The sequence below is a fragment of the Pelodiscus sinensis genome, chromosome 15, assembly GCF_049634645.1.
Source record: "Pelodiscus sinensis isolate JC-2024 chromosome 15, ASM4963464v1, whole genome shotgun sequence".
NCBI lineage: Eukaryota > Metazoa > Chordata > Testudines > Trionychidae > Pelodiscus > Pelodiscus sinensis.
Window position 1 is genome coordinate 28,906,503 of NC_134725.1, and position 22,235 is coordinate 28,928,737.

Consider the following 22,235-nt stretch of genomic DNA (forward strand, 5'->3'; position numbering starts at 1 on the left):
ATTTAGCACCACTGAGGGGCCTGCACATGTATTTCAGTGTCCCCAACAGCAGAGAAGCACAGCTGTAGGCAGCCAGCAAAGAGCCTAGAAGCCCCACTATTGCCAGTCACACTGGATCATTTCAGAGGGTAGGGGAAGCTCCATGATTGCAAAGGTGGAGGCCATTGCCAGGCACAAGGACAGCAATTGTGTCCAACTTTTGTTAAGGGGCACAACAAGGGGGAAAGAAAGGGGCCACTTCATCTCCCCACCTTGCACACCTCAGGTTAGCCAAGCCTCCTTACCTTTATGACATCTTCATCAGCTGATTTACATTCAATGGACTCTGAAACATCAATCACAGAACCATCCTCCTGTACAGCAACCACTTTCACTGGAACAGATACCGTCTTCCCTGTCAGGATGGCTGTGTTAAGAACTTCTGTATCCTGCACATACACACACATGCACAAAAAAGAGGGTTCATGTTAAATCAGCATGACCACAAGGCATCATGTAGAAATTTCCAGTGTTGTTAGAAATTAGTCCCAATGCTTATTGATCTTCATCCTTGACTAGCAATGTTAAAAATTACATGCACTGCTAACGTAATTTGTTTACACAAAGTAGCAAATTATAAATACACTGATAGATAGTGCTAGCATGAGGCAATAAATCTGGTTGGTTCTGCATTTTTCTTAATACTTTGAAGAAAACAGGTCTTATATCACATTCTTCATAGTGTTACACAAATCTTTCCATCCCCAACTGCCAACTTATGTGAATGATTGTAGATGGAGATCCCAAGTTTTACAATAAAAGGATTTCCCCTCTTCCATTGTTTCCCAAACTCTCCTTAAAAGATGTGCCTGTTAAGCGTTTTCTTTCTTTGGGAGCTTTCATTTTCATGTAATGCTAGAAAGGGATATGGCGCCAAAACAACAGAATGCCAAATGCAAATTTTAAATTCTTTCCCCATTAACATCCCACCTGGAGACTTTTTACTGACCACCAAGCCATATTTATCTTCTCTTCTGATGGATTCATAGAACCAGCAAGCTAATGACTCCATTAACAAAGCCTTCATTTATACATTGGTGTGGAGGCAGTATGATTAATTGCCCAAATGAGCTAGTGTTATGGTCCCCCGCTTGTCTAGGTAACTGAAGATTGAAGTAGAATGTCCAAAGGTACACTACCCAATAGGCTCCTCATGCTTCACAAAGCAGACATGCGTGCAGAGCCAACCCATCATGCTGCACAGTATGAGCAATGCTTGTTTCAGTTCAGTCTCTGATTTCTAGAAGCACCTCGCAGCTGGCTGGTTTTTCAATAAAATCAATCAGCTTTCTATTGATCACTTCCATAAAATCATTTCTTGTTTATCAGCAATGGGTGGGGGGAGGGGGGGAGGTAGAATGTAGCAACCCAACTAATCTGACTTTAAAGTCTATAATTCACATGGATGGGAAAAGAACCAAATTTAAGTGAGAGATGTGACAATGGCTTGCACAGGCAATGAGGTATAGTCACTATCATTTTTTTTTTTACTGCTAGCTCAATTAATAGGAAACAATGGGAGTACACCACAAGCTGCAGACATCAGTAGATGGCCAATAAGTACATGCAATTAAGGTACAAGGTGAACCTCTCTCAACTAGCACTCTCTGGTTTGACAACATTCATGATTCAGCATGATTTTCAGTTAGCCAGATGTCCACTTAGCTTGGGTGTGGCCAAGTTTCCTATGGTACCAAAAGTTTATTTACAGCCATTCATCCTAGCTCTCAGTGTTCTGTGCTGGTTTTTTTAGTTCTAATTTACCCAAAATGTCTTCTAAGAGCCCACTAAGCAGTGGAAGTGTTGGCAATGCTGCTAGACAATATTGACATCCCATGGTTTGGCACATACTCTGGTTCAGCACCAGTCAAGTTCTGAGGGTGCCATACTAGAGAGATTGAACTAGTATATTATTAATATTGGGCAACTTTTTCCCAGAAGGGAGCTTGAGTTCAATGAAATACTAAACATCAGCGCTAATTAACAAAGCAGACAAGGGCTTTGCCATCAATCATGTTCTAAGAAAGCACTTAAGCCTTGAGTCCATTTCTATTTGGAACAGTACAAAGACATGTGCTTTACTCAAAGCTTTCACTTCAAAGAGATTTAAGCATCTGCTGTTCTGTATAAAGTAGGGATGTAAGTGACTAAGCGACTGGTCGACCACCGATAAACAAAAGTGTATCAGATAATCAACACACTAGTTGACTAGTTGCACTACCTCCCTTGCTGCCTCTATCAGAAAGAGGCAGCAGTGGAAGGGGGGAGGGGGAGAAGAGGTGCGGGTGCACCTTTGAAATGTACAAGAACCCTAGCAAGGGCTATTATGCATTTCAAAGACTGAAACACAGTGTGGAACCTGGAGCCAGTGGGGAGTTTCAATATTTGAAATGTACAATAGCCCCTGCAGAGGCGTGTACATTTCAAAGCGGAAGCCCCGCATGGAGCCTAAAGTCAGCGGGGGACTCCCCATTAGCCCCAAGCTCCATGTGGTGTTTCAATCTTTGAAATGCACAAGAGCCCCATATTGCTCAGGACTGGGGGTGGGGGAAGGGTACTCTAAGTCCCCTGTTGGTCTTAGACTCCACGTGGTGTTTTTATCTTTGAAATGCACAAAAGTCCCTACCTGGGTTCTTGTACATTTTAAAGGCAGAATGCCATGGCACTTCTACCTTTGAAATGTAGCAACATCCTGGCAGGCTCTTTCTTCATTTCAAAGCAGAAGTGCCTTTATCAACTAATCAAATAGTTGATCGAAATTCTATCAACTATTCGATTAGTTGATTAATCTAATTTTAACATCCCTAGTATAAAGCCTCAAGAAAGAAATATATATTCTTTGTTCTACAATATATAAGGCATAAACCAGAGGCACTGTGCAGTAAATATCAGTTTTATGTTCATTTATGTTGGTCAGTCTCATTTATAACCAGCTGTCATTCACTAAGGAGGCACAGCATGGGTGAAAGAAATAGATGACAGAAGCAGAAGTTTAACAAAACAAAACAAAACCTGGAAGTCCATTCAAAGACTAAAGATTGAGCAAGAGTAAGAATCAAAATGTATCACCTTGAGCAAAAATAAAATGTAGATTATAGAAAACATATAAGATCAAATTCAGACTGCTTCATCCATGTCAAAACCACTGGTGAGCACCCTGCCAATCACATACAGTCAGACATTTTTACCTGGACCACTGTGTTGCAATGCTGTTTTCCAAGCCATTCTTTCATAAAGGACTTTTTTCTTCAAAGAATCAGATAGAAAAATACTTCCCACAAGGGACATAATTAACAAGACTATCCTGAATAATCCTATTTTTGAGAATTCTTTTCAGGGAGAGAAAGGGAAGGAAATATGAACCACATGACTCACCACTTAGTGCTTGATTCAAAGCCCATTGATGTTAATGGAAAGATTTTCCATTGACTTCATAGGCCTTAATAGGCCTGGCTGATATCGCCTACATTCGTTTTGCACCAGTTATTATACCAGTAACCAGGAATTGTTCCTGCTTTTCACCAATTTAAGTGAGAAGAAAATTGGACACAATGAGCTTCCCTTAGAAAACCTATTGGTGATTAGCAGTTATATTGACATCCATCTTTAGCACTGCCGATGGTTAATGCAGATTCCAAATATATTTGTAATCCTTTTGTACTCATCGTATGAACTGGGAAGTGAAGGAGAAGAGAAAAGATCTAACAATTGACATATCACCAGCCCATTTATTTATGGGTATTCTAAAACACTTTTATCTTGATCTTGGCATAAGTGTTGCCCTGTGCTCCTCTCAGCATGCTGAAAAACCTACCATGCTGATTAGTTGCTGCATCACCAAAATAAATTTCAGTGGGAGAAAAATCTGATATAAAATCAATATTTCAGAGGCTTGGATCCAGTCTTATGCAACCACAGCTGCCTGTGTTAAGACCTTTTTACACACTAGCTATTTTCAGACTCCGAAAAAGTATTTCCTCTGTGAGAGTGTGAAGTCTGAATTGAACTAATTGCCCGTCCCTAAGATATATAGAGTTAGAAAGAGAGAGCTATCTTTGACAAGTAACATTTCAGTTAGACTCAATGAGGTGTTTTTTGTACCTCTATAGTAGGGCTTGTTAGAGACAAAACCATTTCCTGTATTTAACATGTCTATGGTGGGTATCACTGACAGTGCTGAAATCTATGGAAGAGTAAAAACACTGATTTACTAGATCATCAGCTGGCATAAACTGGCAGAACTCCACAGAAGTTAATGAAACTATGCCAAGTTTAACCAGCTGAGGTTCTTAGCAGATAGTCTAAAACATCCTAGATGTAAAACAGTAAATACCTTATTCTGGCCTCAGTGCTCTGAGATTTTTTTTTAAAGTATAGATATCGTACAAAAAATGGAATTCTATTAACTCAGATAGGAGCTGCATATTCATATTGCCTGCTTTGTCCCTGAATAATAATTACATAAGTGTTTATCTCTAATTCCTTCTCTGTACCTGCATGCATTAGCACTTCAGCAGAGCTTTTCTTAATTACAACTGTAACCTGCTAATAGTGTTTCTTTGTTGTCTGAAGGAATCTACTTCTTATCCAGACTAGGCCAAATTAAAATTTAATACAACATCAGGTCGCAACAGAACTAGGAAGCAAATGACAGCTGTTTAATTAAAACCTAAAGCTGATTAGATGGCACTACTGAGAGAAATACTCTAGAGAAAGAGTAGGAAACCACCAAAACTCTAGGCCAGAAAAATGGATTTGAATATGAATAAGCTCTATGTATATCCACTGTAAGGCTGTGTCTACACTGGCATCCCTTCTGGAAAAGGGATGCTAATGTAGCACTTTGGAATAGGCAAATCCGCGGGGGATTTAAATATCCCCCACGGTATTTGCATTAACATGGCTGCCGCTTATTTTCGGCTTGGAGATAAGCCGGAGAAAAGCACCAGTCTAGACGTGATTCTCCGGAAAATAAAGCCTTTTCCAGAGGATCTCTTATTCCTACTTTCAAGGGAATTTGCCTATTCCAAAGTGCTACATTAGCATCCCTTTTGTGGAAGGGATGCCAGTGTAGAGACAGCCTAAATGTTTGACAACTCATTGCTTTGGAAAACTTGGGAGGGGAAGATGGGGAAGGAGGAGGGGGGAGGATATATAAACGGGAGACTTGTCAAGACTTGTGATAAAGCTGTGATTACTAGAATACCCTATTATCATGGTGGTTATACAGTATATGCTACCGAGAATAGAGGTTATTGATTAATGACTGTAGTGGATATTAATGAACCCACTGTATGACATCCGCAAGATTGATATAAAATGACCAGATAATTAGGCTTTAAACAGCTGTGGTACAGAGCATGGAGTCTTCCCCTAAAACATGCACATAGTCTGGCTGATGGGTCTGCTAGTCTGGGAGCTGCATTCCTCACCTGTGGCAGAAGTTCATGTAATGATTTATCTCCAGCTTTAAGGGAGACGTCTGGCTATCTTCTCGGCCCTATCAATCTGATTGTCTACCATCTTCTGAATATTTATGGCTTTATCCACACAGTATGCCTGCAAGGTGGCTTCGGGCTATTAAGTCCATTTTACCACTGAAAAACTGAGGCACAGAGAGAGTACAGAAGCTGCTCAAGTCCTCACCAGAACTCTATGGCCATTTCTACCAACTCTGTATGGGTATGTCTACACTACCACCCTAGTTCGAACTACGGCGATTAATGTAGTCAATCGAAGTTGCAAATGAAGCCCAGGATTTAAATATCCCGGGCTTCATTTGCATCTCACTGGGCGCCACCATTTTTAAATCCCCGGTAGTTCAGACTCCGTGCCCGTGGCTACACGCAGCATGGAGTAGGTAGTTCGAATTAGGCTTTCTAATTCGAACTACCGTTACACCTCTTGGAATATTTAAATCCCGGGCTTCATTTGCAACTTCGGTTGCCTACATTAACCACCCTAGTTCGAACGAGGATGGTAGTGTAGACATACCCTATGTCCCAGTGTAGTACAAATAGCAATGCAGGCAATGCTCAGGCAACTACAGCCATACCAGAACTTTAGGGTTACACTAGAAAATTTACCCAGTTTTGCTCAGGTCCTGAACTTGATTAATTTTTGGTTTTTAGAAAATAAAATGAAAATGTCCATGCTTCATTTAAATCATTGCTCTGGAGTGGGGCTGGGGAGGAGGCGTTCAGTTTGCAGGCTGCTTTGGGGAGAGAGGACAACCCCAGCCCTCTCTCACTGCAGCAGCTTGGGCTCAGGTGAGAAGTGCCTCTCCACGGCTGCTGCAGCTCAAGCGGGCACAGCTAGAGGAGGGGTTCATGTCCCCTGGCTGGGGTAGGTCTAGGTTTGTCTGCCGCCTGTGCTCCCCAGTCACAGTGAGGAATGCAGCAAACTGTGCGCTTTCCCCTCGCTCCCTGATGAAGGGGAACAGACAGAAAAGTCCCCATATGAATCAGGGCAAGGAGACAACTTCAGCCTCCTCCCTCCCCCACCCATACACACATTCTACCTAAAGGGCACCTGGAGGGTGGAAGGCTCGGAGCTGGGGCAGTTCCATATAGGGGGTGCAGGCCCCCAGCCAGACCCTCTCATCTGTCTGGTGATTCTGTCTCTTTTCTGTATTTTCTGAGAAGCAATCCTATTCCAGGCACATCCCATTGTTCTGGCACAACCATGCCCTAACCTTGCTTTAAGCGGCAATAAGAGGAAGCTGTCTACCTAAATGTCGTGGCCCTAGCTCTTACCATTTAAGAGGAATTATTGAACAAACAGGCAGACAAGCTCTCTCAAATATATAGTAGATGTATGCTGCACAGCTCTCTCCATGCCCAAGCCGTGCCTCCCCTGTCTACGCTACTGTTTTTAGCTATGTGGTGTTCCACTATTTCCTCACTGCCAGGTCCTTTTCTCACCAAGGGGACAGGCTGCGACAGCTCTTCTCTACCAGAATCTTCCTCTGCTGTCTTCCCTCCATGAAAGAGCATTTCATTGTCACCTACAGCTACACACTGCAGCACGGATGCAGCCTGCTTTTGTACTATGGTATCTGGCTACACACACCCCACACCCACACTTCACCCTCCAGTGTAGAGGAGACCTACTACAGAGCCAGAAATTGAATCCAGGTCTCCTGGGGCCTACTCCCATGCCTTAACCACAAGAGCAGAAGCAGCCATTCCACAAACATTCTAACCCTCCTGGCACTGCACTGTTGAAGTAATTCAGAGAACCCTGTTTTAGCCATGTACCTGAGAATGAATATCAACCCCAATGATTAATGTGCAGGCTAGCTAATTTTTAGAGTTCAACAGTACATGTTGCAATCCAGTATCTAATAAAAACACTCAGTTGTAGATCAGGGGCACTTAAAGCCAAGCCTGCTCAGCTGAGAAATGTTACAGCTGAGGGCAGCCAACAGCCCTGGATTGCCAGGCCTCTGGGCAATATGGGAGTACAGGGGCCAGCTCCATGTGGCCAGAAGAGACAGGGTTGGGGTAGCCAACTCCCAGCACCACCTGGATAGAACAGCGTCCCCTGTGCCAGCCCTGAAAGCCATCTGAAGTGCACAGCGTGGGGCTCTGCAATGCACTGTGTGGCCTTCCTGCTGCACTTCCACTGTAGTGGCGGCAGCCAGGAACTTTGCACCCTTTAGAATTGCCAGGCCCCAAGACAACTGTCCTCTTTGCAACCCCCCTGTTACTGGGCCTGTTATAGCTAAATGCCTTTTGGCATTTAGTGGAAATGATTATCTTTAGTGAGGAAGGCATGGAGCTGAAACATTTGTCGGCAGAATTGCATTATTATTATTATTATTTCCTCCACTGTGTGTATCTCATGAAAAGAAATGTATAACATTGGAACTAATCTTTTGGAACCCATTCACCAGTCCCATAATGGCACCTCTTAGAAATGTAAATTACAGGGCAGACTCGTGACGTGGGTTTTTTTAACCTCATTAGATAAACTATTCACCACCTTCTGCTTCAGATCAAAGAGCAAGGCAATGTAAGACTATTAAGCAAGCTTAATATATAAATTAGATGGTTTGCTAAAATTATTATAATCCAAAACAATTCTGGTGTGCTTTTCCCTGATCGCTGAATAGTGTTTTAGGATTCAAATACTTATTAATGAACCTCACTTGGTGGAAAGCTATTTATATTTTCCATTACTACATATCTGTTGTGACTCACAGGTAAAGTCTGCCACTTTCTCACCCAAGGGTGAGAATGTATAACTGATATTATGTGTTTGTTAAACATTAGGAAATATTTACAATCTTCCATAAGTGTTCATTGTTCTTTGATCTTTTTTTCTTTCTTAAATTAATACATGTATGCTCCATTGACTCTGCCTTGTGGTAAGAGGTCAGTATCATATATTAATGCCAGTGGAAGAGAAGCTAGCTTGGTCAATATCAGATTATTCACTGACCATACTTACTAGCCTGATCCTGCAGTCTTTACATGCTTGTGACTGAAAGAAGTTTTGAATGTGAAGGGACTGCAAGATCTTCAATTACAAAGGGTCTGATTCAGCCATCATTATTCACATTGAGCAGTGCTTTAACTCATGCATAATTCCATTGGGGGCTATTTATGCAGTCAGATAATACTCTATGTTCATGGGTGACAGAATCAGGCTGTCAAGGCTGATTTCCCCACTCTGGCACATTGAATGCAGAAGTGGGGGCCTGCAAAAGTACCCCAAAACCTTATCTTTCCAGGCTTTGGTATAAAACTCCCCCCCCCCCCCCCACCACCAAATTCTAAAAACCTATATTTTGGGGATAAAAATCCAGTGCCACCATCAAGTGCTTTTGAACCCACAAACAGGGGTGGACACTTGAAACCAATCCCAGGGTACCCCAAGCTCTTTTCTCCAAAGAGCTTAAAAAAGAAAAGAGAAAATACAAACTGCAGTCTGTGGCTGCTATCCCCCAGTCAGAGGCATGCAGATCCCACAGACAGATTTTCCAGGACGGAGAACTGAACCAATACCAGGCTAACAAAAAAGAAATAACTTTTATTATCAAAACAATACTGTTAAAAGCATAGTTGGATTGGCTAGATGGTAAGAGCCACCAATTAATAAACTCATGGAGAATTTTCCTGTGGGAACTAAACTTAGTTACAAGAGAGGAAACCCCATTTCTAAATACACAGACATAAGATTCCCATTCCCAAACCATAAAACAATAAAACTTAATGGATTTACTTAAACTTTACCCTGCTCACAGATAGTGAAGAGTCTTTTCTTAGAGAGAGACATGTTGTCTATCCCCCTCAGTATCTGGACAGTCAACTAGCTCAGAAACAAAGGAGGGAAAACCCCAAAATTCCTTTGTCTCAGTTTGAAGTCCCTATCTGCATTTCTATTGGCTGACTGCTACCTGGCTAGGTACAGTTAACCCTTTAGTCCCCAGGCTGCTGGCCATCCCTCATGTGTCATACAAGCCCAGAAGGATTTATATGTTCTGTCCCCTCTCCCAACGATCAGACATGTTAGTAAAAGGTCATATCCCTGACCCTATACCCTTTCTCAGGCTTCAGCTGTTTTCTCAGGTCAGTATTTTATAAATTGCATCATTATTAAGAATGATCAACTATGACAGATGGTAAATCATCAATTCTGCAGGCTATTATGCCAAAGTAAAAGGTTATCCTTTATCACGTTTGTCTGCCTGCATAATAGATTTAATTCATACTGGAATCCCTAAGAAAGAAGAGGCAGGAAGACATATCCTGCAGACAAAACTAAATGTAGATTACAATTTAAAAGAGAGAGAGAAGTTCTTAATTGCTGGTTCTCAAGGTGGCGTGTATCACAAATCTGCCCAATTGAAAATTATTCTAGATGTATATTAAAGTGTGCACTTCAACAATATTTGATTTCACACAAATATGTTTGTTTCAGCAAACATGTTTGTTTATAGATTCCAAAATGAAATTTTTATTTAATTACTTATCTCCTGACAAAACATATATTAAAGGAAAAACTGATTCTTTAACTTGTACACTATTCACATTACATGGTAGGATCTCAGAGGTATCAACCAGAGAGACAATTGTATCTGGAAATTCATGGATGTCAATGCTATGATTTCTGATGTTTATTATTATTTTTTATAAACTTGTTCCTATAGCATTAATTAAAATAAACCAACAAAAATAAATTCAAAGATTTTTTGAAGTTTATCCAGGAATGATAAGCAAATCCAGCCAACCAAAGATGAACCCTGATTAGCAGCATAAACAAAGTCACATGTGACCTGAGCAAGATGTCATTTGAAAAAAATCATAATAGCTGATCTGCACCCCATTAAGTGAAGGTTCAGAAAGCAGCCTGAGGCACATGGCAGGAGTAATTGCAACCTGTCAAAGGCTCTCCTGTGTTTTAGCTAAACATAGTATCCTCTATTGCTAGCTGAGACCTTTCCTGAGAACGGACTCATGCTATTTTGCTGCAGCCCAGAATGTCCCAAAAGTCTTTATTCACAAAGCCAGCTCTGTTAAACATCTTGACACTCATGTTCCAAAATGTAAAGTCAAGGTTGTGACAATAAAAGGATGGGAAACTCTCAAAGTAGGAGAGAGCTTGTCATCTGTCTGCTTTGGGCAAACCATGTGGAAGAAAAACCCACCATGTTCTCTGGTTTCTGCTTCAATGCCATTCTGTGTTCCACACATATGAAAAGATGGTTCTTGTTTTATGACAAGAGCTGTATATAAGAGATCAAAAGGGTGCAGGAGCTAGAATCTCTTCTATTTATGCACAAATGGTCTCTCTCAAAAATGATCTTGTTGTTCTTTATCTTTTCTCAATATCTTCCCTCACTTAGAGTAGGTATTTTGACTTAATAATCAAAAAGGGATATTCCAACAAATCTGACAATAAAAATTAGGCCCTGGGACCCTAATTCATACTTATACACAATAAATTATTTTTAAAATGTCAATTAAATAACAATTTTAGAAAACCCAAGAAGGCAAAGCAAACATGTCTTGGTCTTTTCTGTTAAGAAACATAGAGAGGGTCACACTAGTTCAGTTCCATTATCCATCTAGTCCAGTACCCTGTCTCCATTGGTGGCCATCATGCCTCTGCAGGAACTGCAAAAAGTCTCACATTAAACTGACAGGAGATAATATCTCTCCAAGGGAGTCTTCTCCTAATTCTTAATAGTTAGAGATGGTCTTAAAACCAGAAGCAGAAAGGTTTATATCTTTCACAAACACTTTTAAATGATGCAGAAATAACTTTTCAGAGTTGTTTATGAGAAGATGTTCCCCAGTTCAAATGTGAATTAATTCAGGGAAATTCTATGGCCTGTGTTATATAGGAGCTTACCTCCACTATAGGATGGATTGACACTGTGGCAATTGATCTACTGAGAGTTAATTTAGTGGGCCTAGTGAAGACCCACTAAATCAACTGCCAGCTCACTCTCCTGTTGACTCTAGTACTCCACAGAATGAGATGAGTCAGGGGAATTGATGGGAGAGTTTTCTCAGTGCAGCCCCCTCCCCCCCCACTGTACGTAAATCTAAGCTACATCAATTTGAGTTATGCTACTATCTTAATTCAAAATGCATAACTTAGATTGACCTGTCCTTGTAGTGTAGACCTGCCCACACTGATCAATGATTCCATCTGACTTTATAATAGGAGTTATGGGTCTGAATATCTGGCTACCATTTGAAATTTTGCCTGTGGACCTTTATTGCTACTAGTTTAAAAAAATGGAATGACCATTTCAAAGCAGTTCCTGTAAATGTTTCTCAGCCTGGAGTCTCTCACTGCCCAGGATGGAGAAAATACTGTAGCAGTGCTATAATGTGAGTGTTGGAAATTTACTGGCTTGAAAAGTAAAGCCAGCACTAATCTATAGACCTCAAAATACAGGGTTGCATTATCACGTGATTTTACTGCTCATCTGTGTAATCATCATCTATCATGACTGCTACCTGGGCAGAAATCCATATTGTTCTGCAAGGGCAGCTGCTTTAATGTTCTAGGAAAATACACAGTTTAATACATTGCAAGATATACATTGGCCACATCCCTGAGAAATATTCTCTCATGGCTGGAGCAAGCATCTGCAATCAAGACTCCTGCAAGATAGCTTCATCTACTCCCTGTTCTGCGTCTCACTCGCTGATTTTGACAAGCTACCCACATAATTGGTATAAAAAGTCTACTTGGGGAGCGATTTGTGAGGAGTATTATGAAGTTCTGCAAAGTGCTCTGAAGTCCTCAGATGAGAGATGCTTGCTATACACACCAAGTATAAGTGTTACTATAGATTTCACTCTTGGTAGATGCTCCACACAAGGTAGCAACTTGATCCAGTGAAGCCAGATGAGGATACATGCAAATACGAATGCTGCCCTTCAAAATGTGAATGAATAGCACAGCCATAGTCCAGCAAATGCATCTCTGTCATCATTTCAATACAATGCACAAGCAGGAGTCTTCATTCTTTGTCCAGTAGGAGTCTGATGCAGAGGGCCATAAGGAGCAGACAACAGGGAAAAGGCTGGCATCTAGCAAGAGCAGGGTCATCCAGAAGGGTGTGTCTAGACTACATGCCTCCTTCGACGGAGGCATGTAGATTAGCCAGATCGGAAGAGGGAAATGAAGCCGCGATTAAAATAATCGCGGCTTCATTTAAATTTAAATGGCTGCCCCGATCTGCCGATCAGCTGTTTGTCGGCAGATCGGGGGAGTCTGGACGCGATGCCCCGACAAAGAAGCCTTTCTTCATCGACACAGGTAAGCCTCGTGAAACCAGGTTTACCTGTGTCGATGAAGAAAGGCTTCTTTGTCGGGGCATCGCGTCCAGACTCCCCCGATCTGCCGACAAACAGCTGATCGGCAGATCGGGGCAGCCATTTAAATTTAAATGAAGCCGCGATTATTTTAATCGCGGCTTCATTTCCCTCTTCCGATCTGGCTAATCTACATGCCTCCGTCGAAGGAGGCATGTAGTCTAGACACACCCGAAGAGTCATTTCCCTAGTGTCTCCTTCTCTCTTGAAGCTGGATGGGCATAGGAAAGCATGGAAGCTGAAACCTCACAGGGAATGATTCAATGTCTATCCTTGTGGCCATGTAGGTAATTTAGTTAATCCCCCTTTTGTAGAATCATCCCCATCCAAGAGCAGTTCTTGAGTGGGTCTCATCAGTATTTCAACATGAACTAGCAAAAGTTATTGGGTTTGTTTAGTGTCCAGGAAGCATGAGCAACCAAAAAAGAAGGCTCCCAAAAATTGTATTGAATTTCTATGGGTAACACTTAATTAGGAGTGGGGATCACTAAATGATACTTACATAAAGGTAACAGCAATTAAATTAGTAATTTTAAGATTGGTCCCCCTCATGGACATCAGTCGTGAATGCCATGATTCATCCCATAATAATTTTTATTTTAACTGAAATGTTGTTTTCTATTCAGCAATGTATATGTTGTTGAATGAAAGGAATAGATAATATATTCAAACCACAATCTTGCATGGTAACACATATTGCTCTGAAATAGTATGTGACCCACTCAAGAATTGTTCTTGAAGGGTCAAAAGGGGGATAGCCATAGAATCATAGAACAATAGAACTGGAAAGGCTGTTGAGGCTACGGCTACACCGCTGTTTTTTTGTGGAAGAAGATATGCAAATCACGCTCACATTTGCATATCTTCTTCTGATTCCTTTTGTGGAAGAGGTTTTGCCACTATTTGATCCCATGTAGATGGGGCCAAATGTCGGAAAAAACGCTCTTTCACAAGACCCTGTAAACCTCGATTTATGATGAATAAGGGGTCTTGCAAAAGAGGAGGGTTTTCTGACATTTCACCCCATCTACACGGGGTCAAATAGCAGCAAAACCTCTTCTGCAAAAAGAATTGGAAGAAGATATGCAAATGCAAGCACAATTTTCTTGTCTTCTGGAAAAAAAAAGTGGTGTAGTCGTAGTCTGAGAGGTCATCAAATCCAGTCCCCTGCCCTCATGGCAGGACCAAGCACCATCTAGACCATCCCTGATAGATGTTTGTTTAACCTTACTTTAAATATCTCCAAATACGGAGATTCCACAACCTCCCGAGACAAATTTATTCCAGTGTTTAACCAGCCTGACAGTAAGGAAGTTTTCCTAATGTTCAACTTAAACCTCTCTTGCTGCAATTTAAGTTCATTGCTACCTGTACTATCATCTGAGGTTAAGAAAAATATTTTTTCTCCTTCCTCCTTGTGACATCCTTTTAAGTATTTAAAAGCATCATGTCCCCTCTCAGGCTTCTCTTGTCCAAATAAAACAAACCCGGGTCTTTCAGGCTTCCCTCATAGCTTATGTTTTCTAGATCTTTAATCACTTTTGTTGCTCTTCTCTGGATCCTCCCGAATTTTTCCACATATTTCTTGAAATGTGGTTCCCAGAACTGGACACAGTACTCCAATGGAGGCCTAAGCAGCACGCAATAGAACAGAAAAATGACTTCATATGTCCTGCTCTTAATATTCCTTTCATCCCTGAATCATGTTCACTTTTGTTGGAACAGTGTCACACTGTTGACTTATATTTAGCTTGTGGTCCACTCTGACACCTAAATCTCTTTCTGCAGTACTCCTTCCTAGACAGTTACTTCCCATTTTGTATGTGTGAAACTGGTTGTTTCTTCCTAAGTGGAGTACTTTGCATTTGTCCTTGCTGAACTTCATCCTGTTTACCTCAAACCATTACCCCAGTTTGTCCAGATCATTTTGAATTAAGACTGTCCTTCAAAGCACATGCAACCTCTCCCAACTTGGTATCATCTGCAGACTTTATAAGTGTACTCTCTATGCCTTTATTTAAATTGTTGATTAAGATATTGAACAGAACCAGTCCCAAAACAGACCCCTGTGGAACCCCACTTATTATGCCCTTCCAGCATGAGTGTGAACCATTTATAACTTCTATCTGAGAACGGTTATCCAGCCAGTTATGCACCCAACTTATAGTTGCCTCATCTATGTTGTATTTCCCTTGATTATTGATAAGAAGGCCATGCAAGACTGTATCAAATGCTTTACTAACGTCTAGGTATATCACGTCTACCACTTCCCCCTTATCCACAAGGCTTCTTATTCTATAAAGAAAGCTATCCAGTAGATAACAGTCAGCATGGAGATGTCAAGAGCAAATCATTCCACACCAGTCACCTTATAATCTTCCAGATGTTTGCAGATGGATTCTTTAATTATTTGCTCCATTATCTTTTCTGGCGTAGAAGTTAAGCTGACTGGTCTGTAGTATCTGGGGTTGTCCTTATTTCCCTTTTTATAGATAGGTACTATATTTGCTATTTTCCAGTCTTCAGGAATCTCTCCCGACTTCCATGACTTTTCAAAGATGGCTCAGATACCTCCTCTATCAGCTCCTTGAATATACTAAGATGCATTTCATTAGGGCTTGGTGACTTGAAAACATCTAATTTTTCTAAGTAATTTAAACTTGTTCTTTTCTTATTTTAACTTCTGAACCTACTATGTAGCTAAAATGTAGAATTCCAGTGTTTAAATAAGAATATAATAATAAGCCTTATGCCATGTAATGTGCTTCAGTGCTCCCTTCCAGAAAGTCTTTCTGGCTAGCAGAAAGAAATGGCCTAGTGCCACTGGTAAAGATGCATCAGAGGGACTGACTGGCTGCATCTAGACTGGCAAGTTTTTCGGCAAAAGCAGCTAGTTTTGCAGAAAAACTTGCCAACTGTCTATACTGGCCGCTTTGAATTTGCGCAAGAACACTGACGATCTAAAGTAATATTGTCAGTGTTCTTCCGCAAATACTATGACTCTCCCGTTCGGGAAAAAGCCCTCTTGCACAAATGCTTTTGCTCAAGAGGCCCAGAGTAGACAGATGAGAACCATTTTGCGCAAAAAAGCCCCGATGGCGAAAATGAGGATTGGGGCTTTCTTGCGCAAAACCGCGTCTAGATTGGCACGGACGCTTTTCCACAAAAAGTGCTTTTGCACAAAAGTGTCCGTGCCAATCTAGACGCTCTTTTCCACAAATGCTTTTAACGGAAAAACTTTTCTGTTAAAAGCATTTGTGGAAAATCATGCCAGTCTAGACGTAGCCACTATGTCTGTCAGTGATGGCAGGAACCAATCAGAACAGTCCTAATGACTGATTATATTCACTATCTGGTATAGGGCTATGGTGTCCAACCAGTTCTGAAGCAGTAGCCACTATAGAGGAGAACCAGGATCTCAAATGCACTGAAAGGTCATGTAAACACTCCTGTCATGATTAGAGCAAAATGATGACCCTGAAGTTAGAAGCAAGCACCCGTAATGTGTGAAGATAACAAATCCCACTGAAAACAGAGTGGGGCAACACCCAGACTATGTCTACCCTATGGGGTTTTTCCGGGATACCTCAGATATCCCAGGAAAACTCCGCCGTGTACAGGGAATACGTCTGCTCTTCCAGGGTATGTCTACACTACCCCGCTAGTTCGAACTAGCGGGGTAATGTATGCATACCGAACGTGCAAATGAAGCCCGGGATTTGAATTTCCCGGGCTTTATTTGCATAAGTCGGCCGGCGCCATTTTTAAATGCCGGCTTGTTCGAACCCCGTGCCGCGCGGCTACATGCGGCACGGGCTAGATAGTTCGAACTAGCAAGCCATTCCGAACTATCTGTACACCTCGTGGAACTATCTGTACACCTCATGGCTTATGCAAATAAAGCCCAGGAAATTCAAATCCCGGGCTTCATTTGCACGTTCGGTATGCATACATTACCCCGCTAGTTCTAACTAGCGGGGTAGTGTAGACATACCTCTACTCTTTTGGAAGCTCTGTCTTCCTTCTCCCACAAAGAAGAAGGGCTCTTTTGAAAGAGGAGGCTTTTCCAAAATTTGACCCAGTGTAGATGGGCCAAATTTCAGAAAAGCCTCTTCCAAAAAATCTATTGGAAAAAGGTATGCAAATTGCGCAGTGCAATTTGCTTACCTTTTTCCAATAGATCCCTATAGTGTAGACATAGCCCCAGAGAAATCACCAGAAGATTGATGTTAAAAACAATGAAAACAACCTCCAGATAAACAGATCTTGGAAAGTAAGTGATTACAACATGATGGAGCAAAATCCATAGACTTGCATAAGCAGGGCTTACTGAACCGTGGCGAGCCTTGCTCACCAGCCGCGCTGTCCGACGATCTGCACACGCGCAGATTGTTCTGCGCATGCACAGATCGCCCGAACCCGGCTCTCCTGGGTTACAATAGGCGAGTAGATTGTATTATTTGTCGAGTCCTGTGCATAAGAATGGATTCCTGTAAAATATGGGGTGTCTGCATGGTGCTTTGGATTTGTCCTGCCAATAGTTTCAGAGCATTGGCATCACATCCAACAGAACCTGGCTCCTTCCTCATGTCCAATCTCACCTGCCACTAGATTGGTACGAGTCTCTGATTGGTAACTATAACAGCAGTTACAGTGGGACAATGTGTGTGTGTGTGCATATACTGATTCCTATGTTCTCAATAAACATGGAGCATTGTCTTTTCCTCTAAAAAGATTCTCTGTGTTTCTTATAAGTGTAACATTCTCTTCCCCCCCCCCCCATTATGTTCCATAGGGTTCTAGGAAGCCCTCTGTCTTGCCTACTTGAGGACACTTGGAAAGTGAATAAAAATTGAAAGTGTATTAATTGAAGAAATTAAGCTCCTGTATAGATGTGCTCATTCAGAATTAAAGTGGCCTTAATTCAGTTTAGCAAGATTCTCTTTGAAAGACATAATATCTCCTACTTGAGCAGTCTGTACCAAATCCCAACCCCAGCCCAAAATCTTTAAAAAGAACATAACCAGTAGTTCTCTTCCTTTGAATAGTCATCAGCAGATCTGGTTTCAAAAGAATCTGCAGGTTAGGACTTGAAACTTAAAGGGACAGAATTTTTCAGACTTCTCATTGTTTCTCAGTTCCTTTGCTATATCTTTGTTTTGAACATTTCTGAAAGCCTCTCAGCTAAGAGAAGTAGAACTATTTATAGTTCCATGACAGCAGGACAGCAGTTCACTGTCACTTTCACCACTTACTGGCACAGAAACTCAGCTAACCTCTGTTCTCTTGCATAAGTTATACCAGGAAGGTTTTATCCATGTTTCTTCAGGTATCATATACAGATATATTTTTTAAAAGAATTTTGTGATTTCACTTCATACTCAGGAAGGCTTTTTTTTTAGTTCTTTCCAGTTCTTCACAGAATAAACTGTGAAGTGTTAGAAGCAGATAGCTATTGACACATCTGCTCTCTCTCTCACAACTCAGATTTCAGACTGTTCAGGGACTTCCCACCCCAGGAGGTCATGGTCAACTTGACTGTAATCACCAATGGATTCAATGACACCTCAGCAGAGGGGAGTCTAAAATAGGAACAGATTAGAAAAGTATTATTTTACACCTACTTTTGCAGTGGAGTAAATGCCAAAGCACACAGGGAGAATCAGGCCCCTGAAGAGAACAAAGGAAACTAGACAAGAAATCTTCTGCAGTTCTAAAATGCTGAGAAGGGGAGTTCACGAACTGCATCTTGCTTGTCAGTATACCTCAGAATATCAGAGAATTAATCTGATGCTCATAATACAACCAAGAATTTTAGAACTGAGCCATATTCTCTTTAAATATGGAATTATATACATAGATCTCCCAAATGTACCACAATCATAACCACTCTTTCATAATGTGTGTGTGTGTGTGTGTGTGTGTGTGTGTATAGTTAATACAGTGTTTATGATTAAGCTGTATTAAATAGAGGATATGTTTCTTTTACGTTGGGAAAAGAAGCAATAATTTTCTTAGCATATACATTATAAAGAAAAAAATAGTTCTTATTAACATTAAGTGGAAATAAGATTATGGAGTTTATTTTTTAAAAGTAACTTTAAATTCTTGCAGGAACAGGATGTTAGGTTATAAGCTCTTCAGAGAGAGAGACTGTCTCTCACTAGTTTACGTCTACACTGCAAGGTTTTTGTGCAAAAACCCATGGAGCATCCACACCTCAAATGTGCTTTTGTGCAAGGAAATCAAGAGTAAAATGGCAGAACAAAGGGCTTTTTCCGCCATAAGTAAACCTACTTTTACGAAGCATAACTCCTTTTTTTGCAAGAGTTCTTGCACAAAAAGGCAAGTGTGGATGCTCCAGAGGGGTTTCTTGTGCAAGAAACCCCTATGGGAAAAAGCACAGGTGCTCTTATGGCCATTCTGTGAATGGCCATCAGAGCTTTCTTGCTCAAGAGCATCCATGCAGTATGGACGCTCTCTTGAGCAAAAGCACATCACTTTTGCGATTCATTCTGACGTGTGGACATGCTTTTGTGCAAAAAGTTTTTTGCACAAAAACTCTTGGCAAAAGGCTTCTTGAGCAAGAAGCATGTAGTGTAGACATAGCCTAGGTATACTTACAGGCTACATCTATACTGTCTACATGCCTTAATTGTGATATAATATCAAAATAATGTTGAGCTGGAGGACTTGTTACTGTGACTCCTGTAGCCCTCAGTTTACGAGGAGTAAGGGAAGTTGGACGAAGAATGCTCTGACTCGGACTTCCTGCTGTGTAGACAAAGCCAAAAGCCAAAATAAGCTGTTTTGACTTAGGCTATGCAATTGGTATAGCTCAAGTTTTGTAGCTTATTTTGGCTTTAGCCTTGCTGTGCACACATGTCCTAAGGTGCCACAGGACTACTCTCATCTCTTACTGTGTATGTATAGCACTTCACACGATGGGGCCTTGATCTCAGTGAGAACCTCTAAATGAAACTTTAATATAAATACATAAAATAATAATAAAGCCAAATAAATATAGTCTACCTCTGTTACAATCCAGTTCTTGCTCTCATGAGTAGACAATATTTTACACATTGCCATTAATTACTGTTTTTCTGTGCTGATTTTAAAAAAATTGAATTTTTGCAGCAGTGGTACTTTGCTAACAATAACTCTGACTTCAGAGAAGTACACCAGTGTAATACAATGGCACTCACTCATCTGCTTCACGTCAAAGAATTGCCTATTACTGTACTTGGCCTTGTTAAAAACAGTAGTGTATATTTGTAGCCAGGTCAGGCAGCACCAGCAGGCAACCTTCATCATTCATGGCAAACTCAATGGCTTTCTTATATCTCACCCATTGATTTTGTGGGGAGGGGGCATTCTTCAAACGTATGCTGCTGTCACATGTTTTAACACTCTACCCCCCATGAAATGTTCTCACTATGTCCATTTTATCTTCTAGTCTTTGAAATGCATGTTAAAATTTCCTCCTTGCAATGTGTCTGCCGTAAGCTTCACTAAGGCTCTCTATGCTTTTCACTCTGATGCTAATTATTTCCACTCCTCTAATGTGATTTTTCATAGAGTGCATTGGTTATAACTCAAATATAATTTTCAAATTCCATTTAATGAAGTTTTCTTTCACTTCCCAATATTTTTTCTTAGGCTGATTTTTTCTTTGTGTTTTTGCAGTCTCTCTCACCGTGCACATGCTCAAATATTTGCTTGTTCAATCATGTCCCTATATCTGATTATTTCTTTTTTCTTCTCCATTTTTATGAGGAATGACCTCAATTTTGTTCAAGTTCATGGTGAAGTCCCACTTTCCTGATTTTCATGATTGAATTTATCAGGCAACTTCTATATTCTACACATGTTTCCCATGGGTAAAAGACAGTATCTTCTGTGTGGTTCAGAGCTGTTCATTCACTTCTTTTTAGAATATGAGTATTTTTCCATGTGTCTCCACCATCTGGGAGATATTCTGCATCTTTTTTAGAAACTTTTACAAGATCCTTTAGCAGACTTTTGGCCTGATTTTGTTTTCAGTCATGTGGGTATAAATCAGATGTAATTTCACTGAAGAACATGAAGTTATGCCAAGTTAGAAGCAGTGTTGTAAATCGGGATATACAGGTAGATCTTGGAACCTCTGACAGGTGATCCTGACTGGTTTGGCCAAGAGGCTACCAAGCACAGCACTTCAGCTGCCTTTCCCCTCACTGCAGCACATCTCCTGCCCTTTGCCTTGGAGTTGCCTCCTCTTTGCCCCCTCTGCCAGCCTCCTGCTTGCTATGCAGGGCAGTGGATGGAGAAGAGGGGCACTGATGTTAGGGTGCCCCTGTCCCACCCTGTATTTTATCTCCACAGAATGGAGGCAGAGGTCACAACAGGGCTTGGAATGGAGGGAGTTTTCTGGCTGCTTTTGAGAGTGGGACAGGGGCAGGGCAGGGATGAACCTGCCTTTGCCCCCACTGCACCACCACCCAGAAGCCACCTGCGGTAAGCAATGCCCAGCTGGAGCCAGTTCTGAAACCCTGCCCTAGTCATGAACCCGCTCTAGTACCCTAAGCCACTGCCCCAACCCTGAGCCCCCTGGACCCAAACTCCCTTACAGAACTTGTACCCTGACCCCCTCCTGCATCTCAACTCCCTGCCCCAGGATCAGCTCAGAGCCCCTCTTACACTCCAAATCTCTTAGCCCGAGACCAGATCCCATGCCCCAAACCTCTACCCTTACCTGGTGAAAGAGAGGAATAATGGGGAGGGAGGGAGGACAGAGTGAACAGAGGCAGGGCCTCGCAGAAGGGGCAAGCAAGAGGTGGGGCAAGGGTACTTGGATTTGAGGTAGATTGCGGATGGCATTTAAATTTAAAAAGTGATCTTGTGCTTAAAAAGGTTGTAGGCCCTTGGTCTACTCCAACTACTACATGGTGAATCTTCTATTTAAACAAATCTCATTTTCCTCTAGTCATTGATTCCATAATATTCAAATATAGATTCCTATTCCTTTCTTCTTAAACAGGCTTCTTTGCAAGCCAGTGAGTACCTATCATCTCTCTCAAATGGTTAATTCATTGGTTGATTATCTGAAATTCAGTTGTATAGAAACCATTTATTCAGAATATAAGAACATACAATGAGCCATACTGGATCAGACCAAAGGTCCATCTAGACGAGTATCCGGTCTGATGACAGTGACCAAAGCCAGATGCCCCCAGATGGAGTGAACAGTAGAGATAATCATTAAGTGACCCATCCCCTCTCTGTTGCCCATTCCCAGTTTCCGACAAACAGGCTGCCCATTCCTGTCCATTCTGGCTAATACCCATTGACAGACCTATCCTTCCTGGATTTAAC

At 41.4% G+C, this 22,235-nt stretch overlaps 1 protein-coding gene across 2 annotated transcripts in view; it reads right to left on the bottom strand.

Annotated features, from left to right (window-relative positions):
• TMEM132B (transmembrane protein 132B) overlaps positions 1-22,235 on the bottom strand; it is a 548,756-nt gene that overhangs the window by 102,286 nt on the left and 424,235 nt on the right. For both annotated transcript variants that reach the window (XM_025189548.2, XM_075898470.1), the window contains one exon: positions 285-428. In XM_025189548.2, the coding sequence (XP_025045333.1) occupies positions 285-428 (144 nt within the window). The remainder of the gene's footprint in view (positions 1-284; positions 429-22,235) is intronic.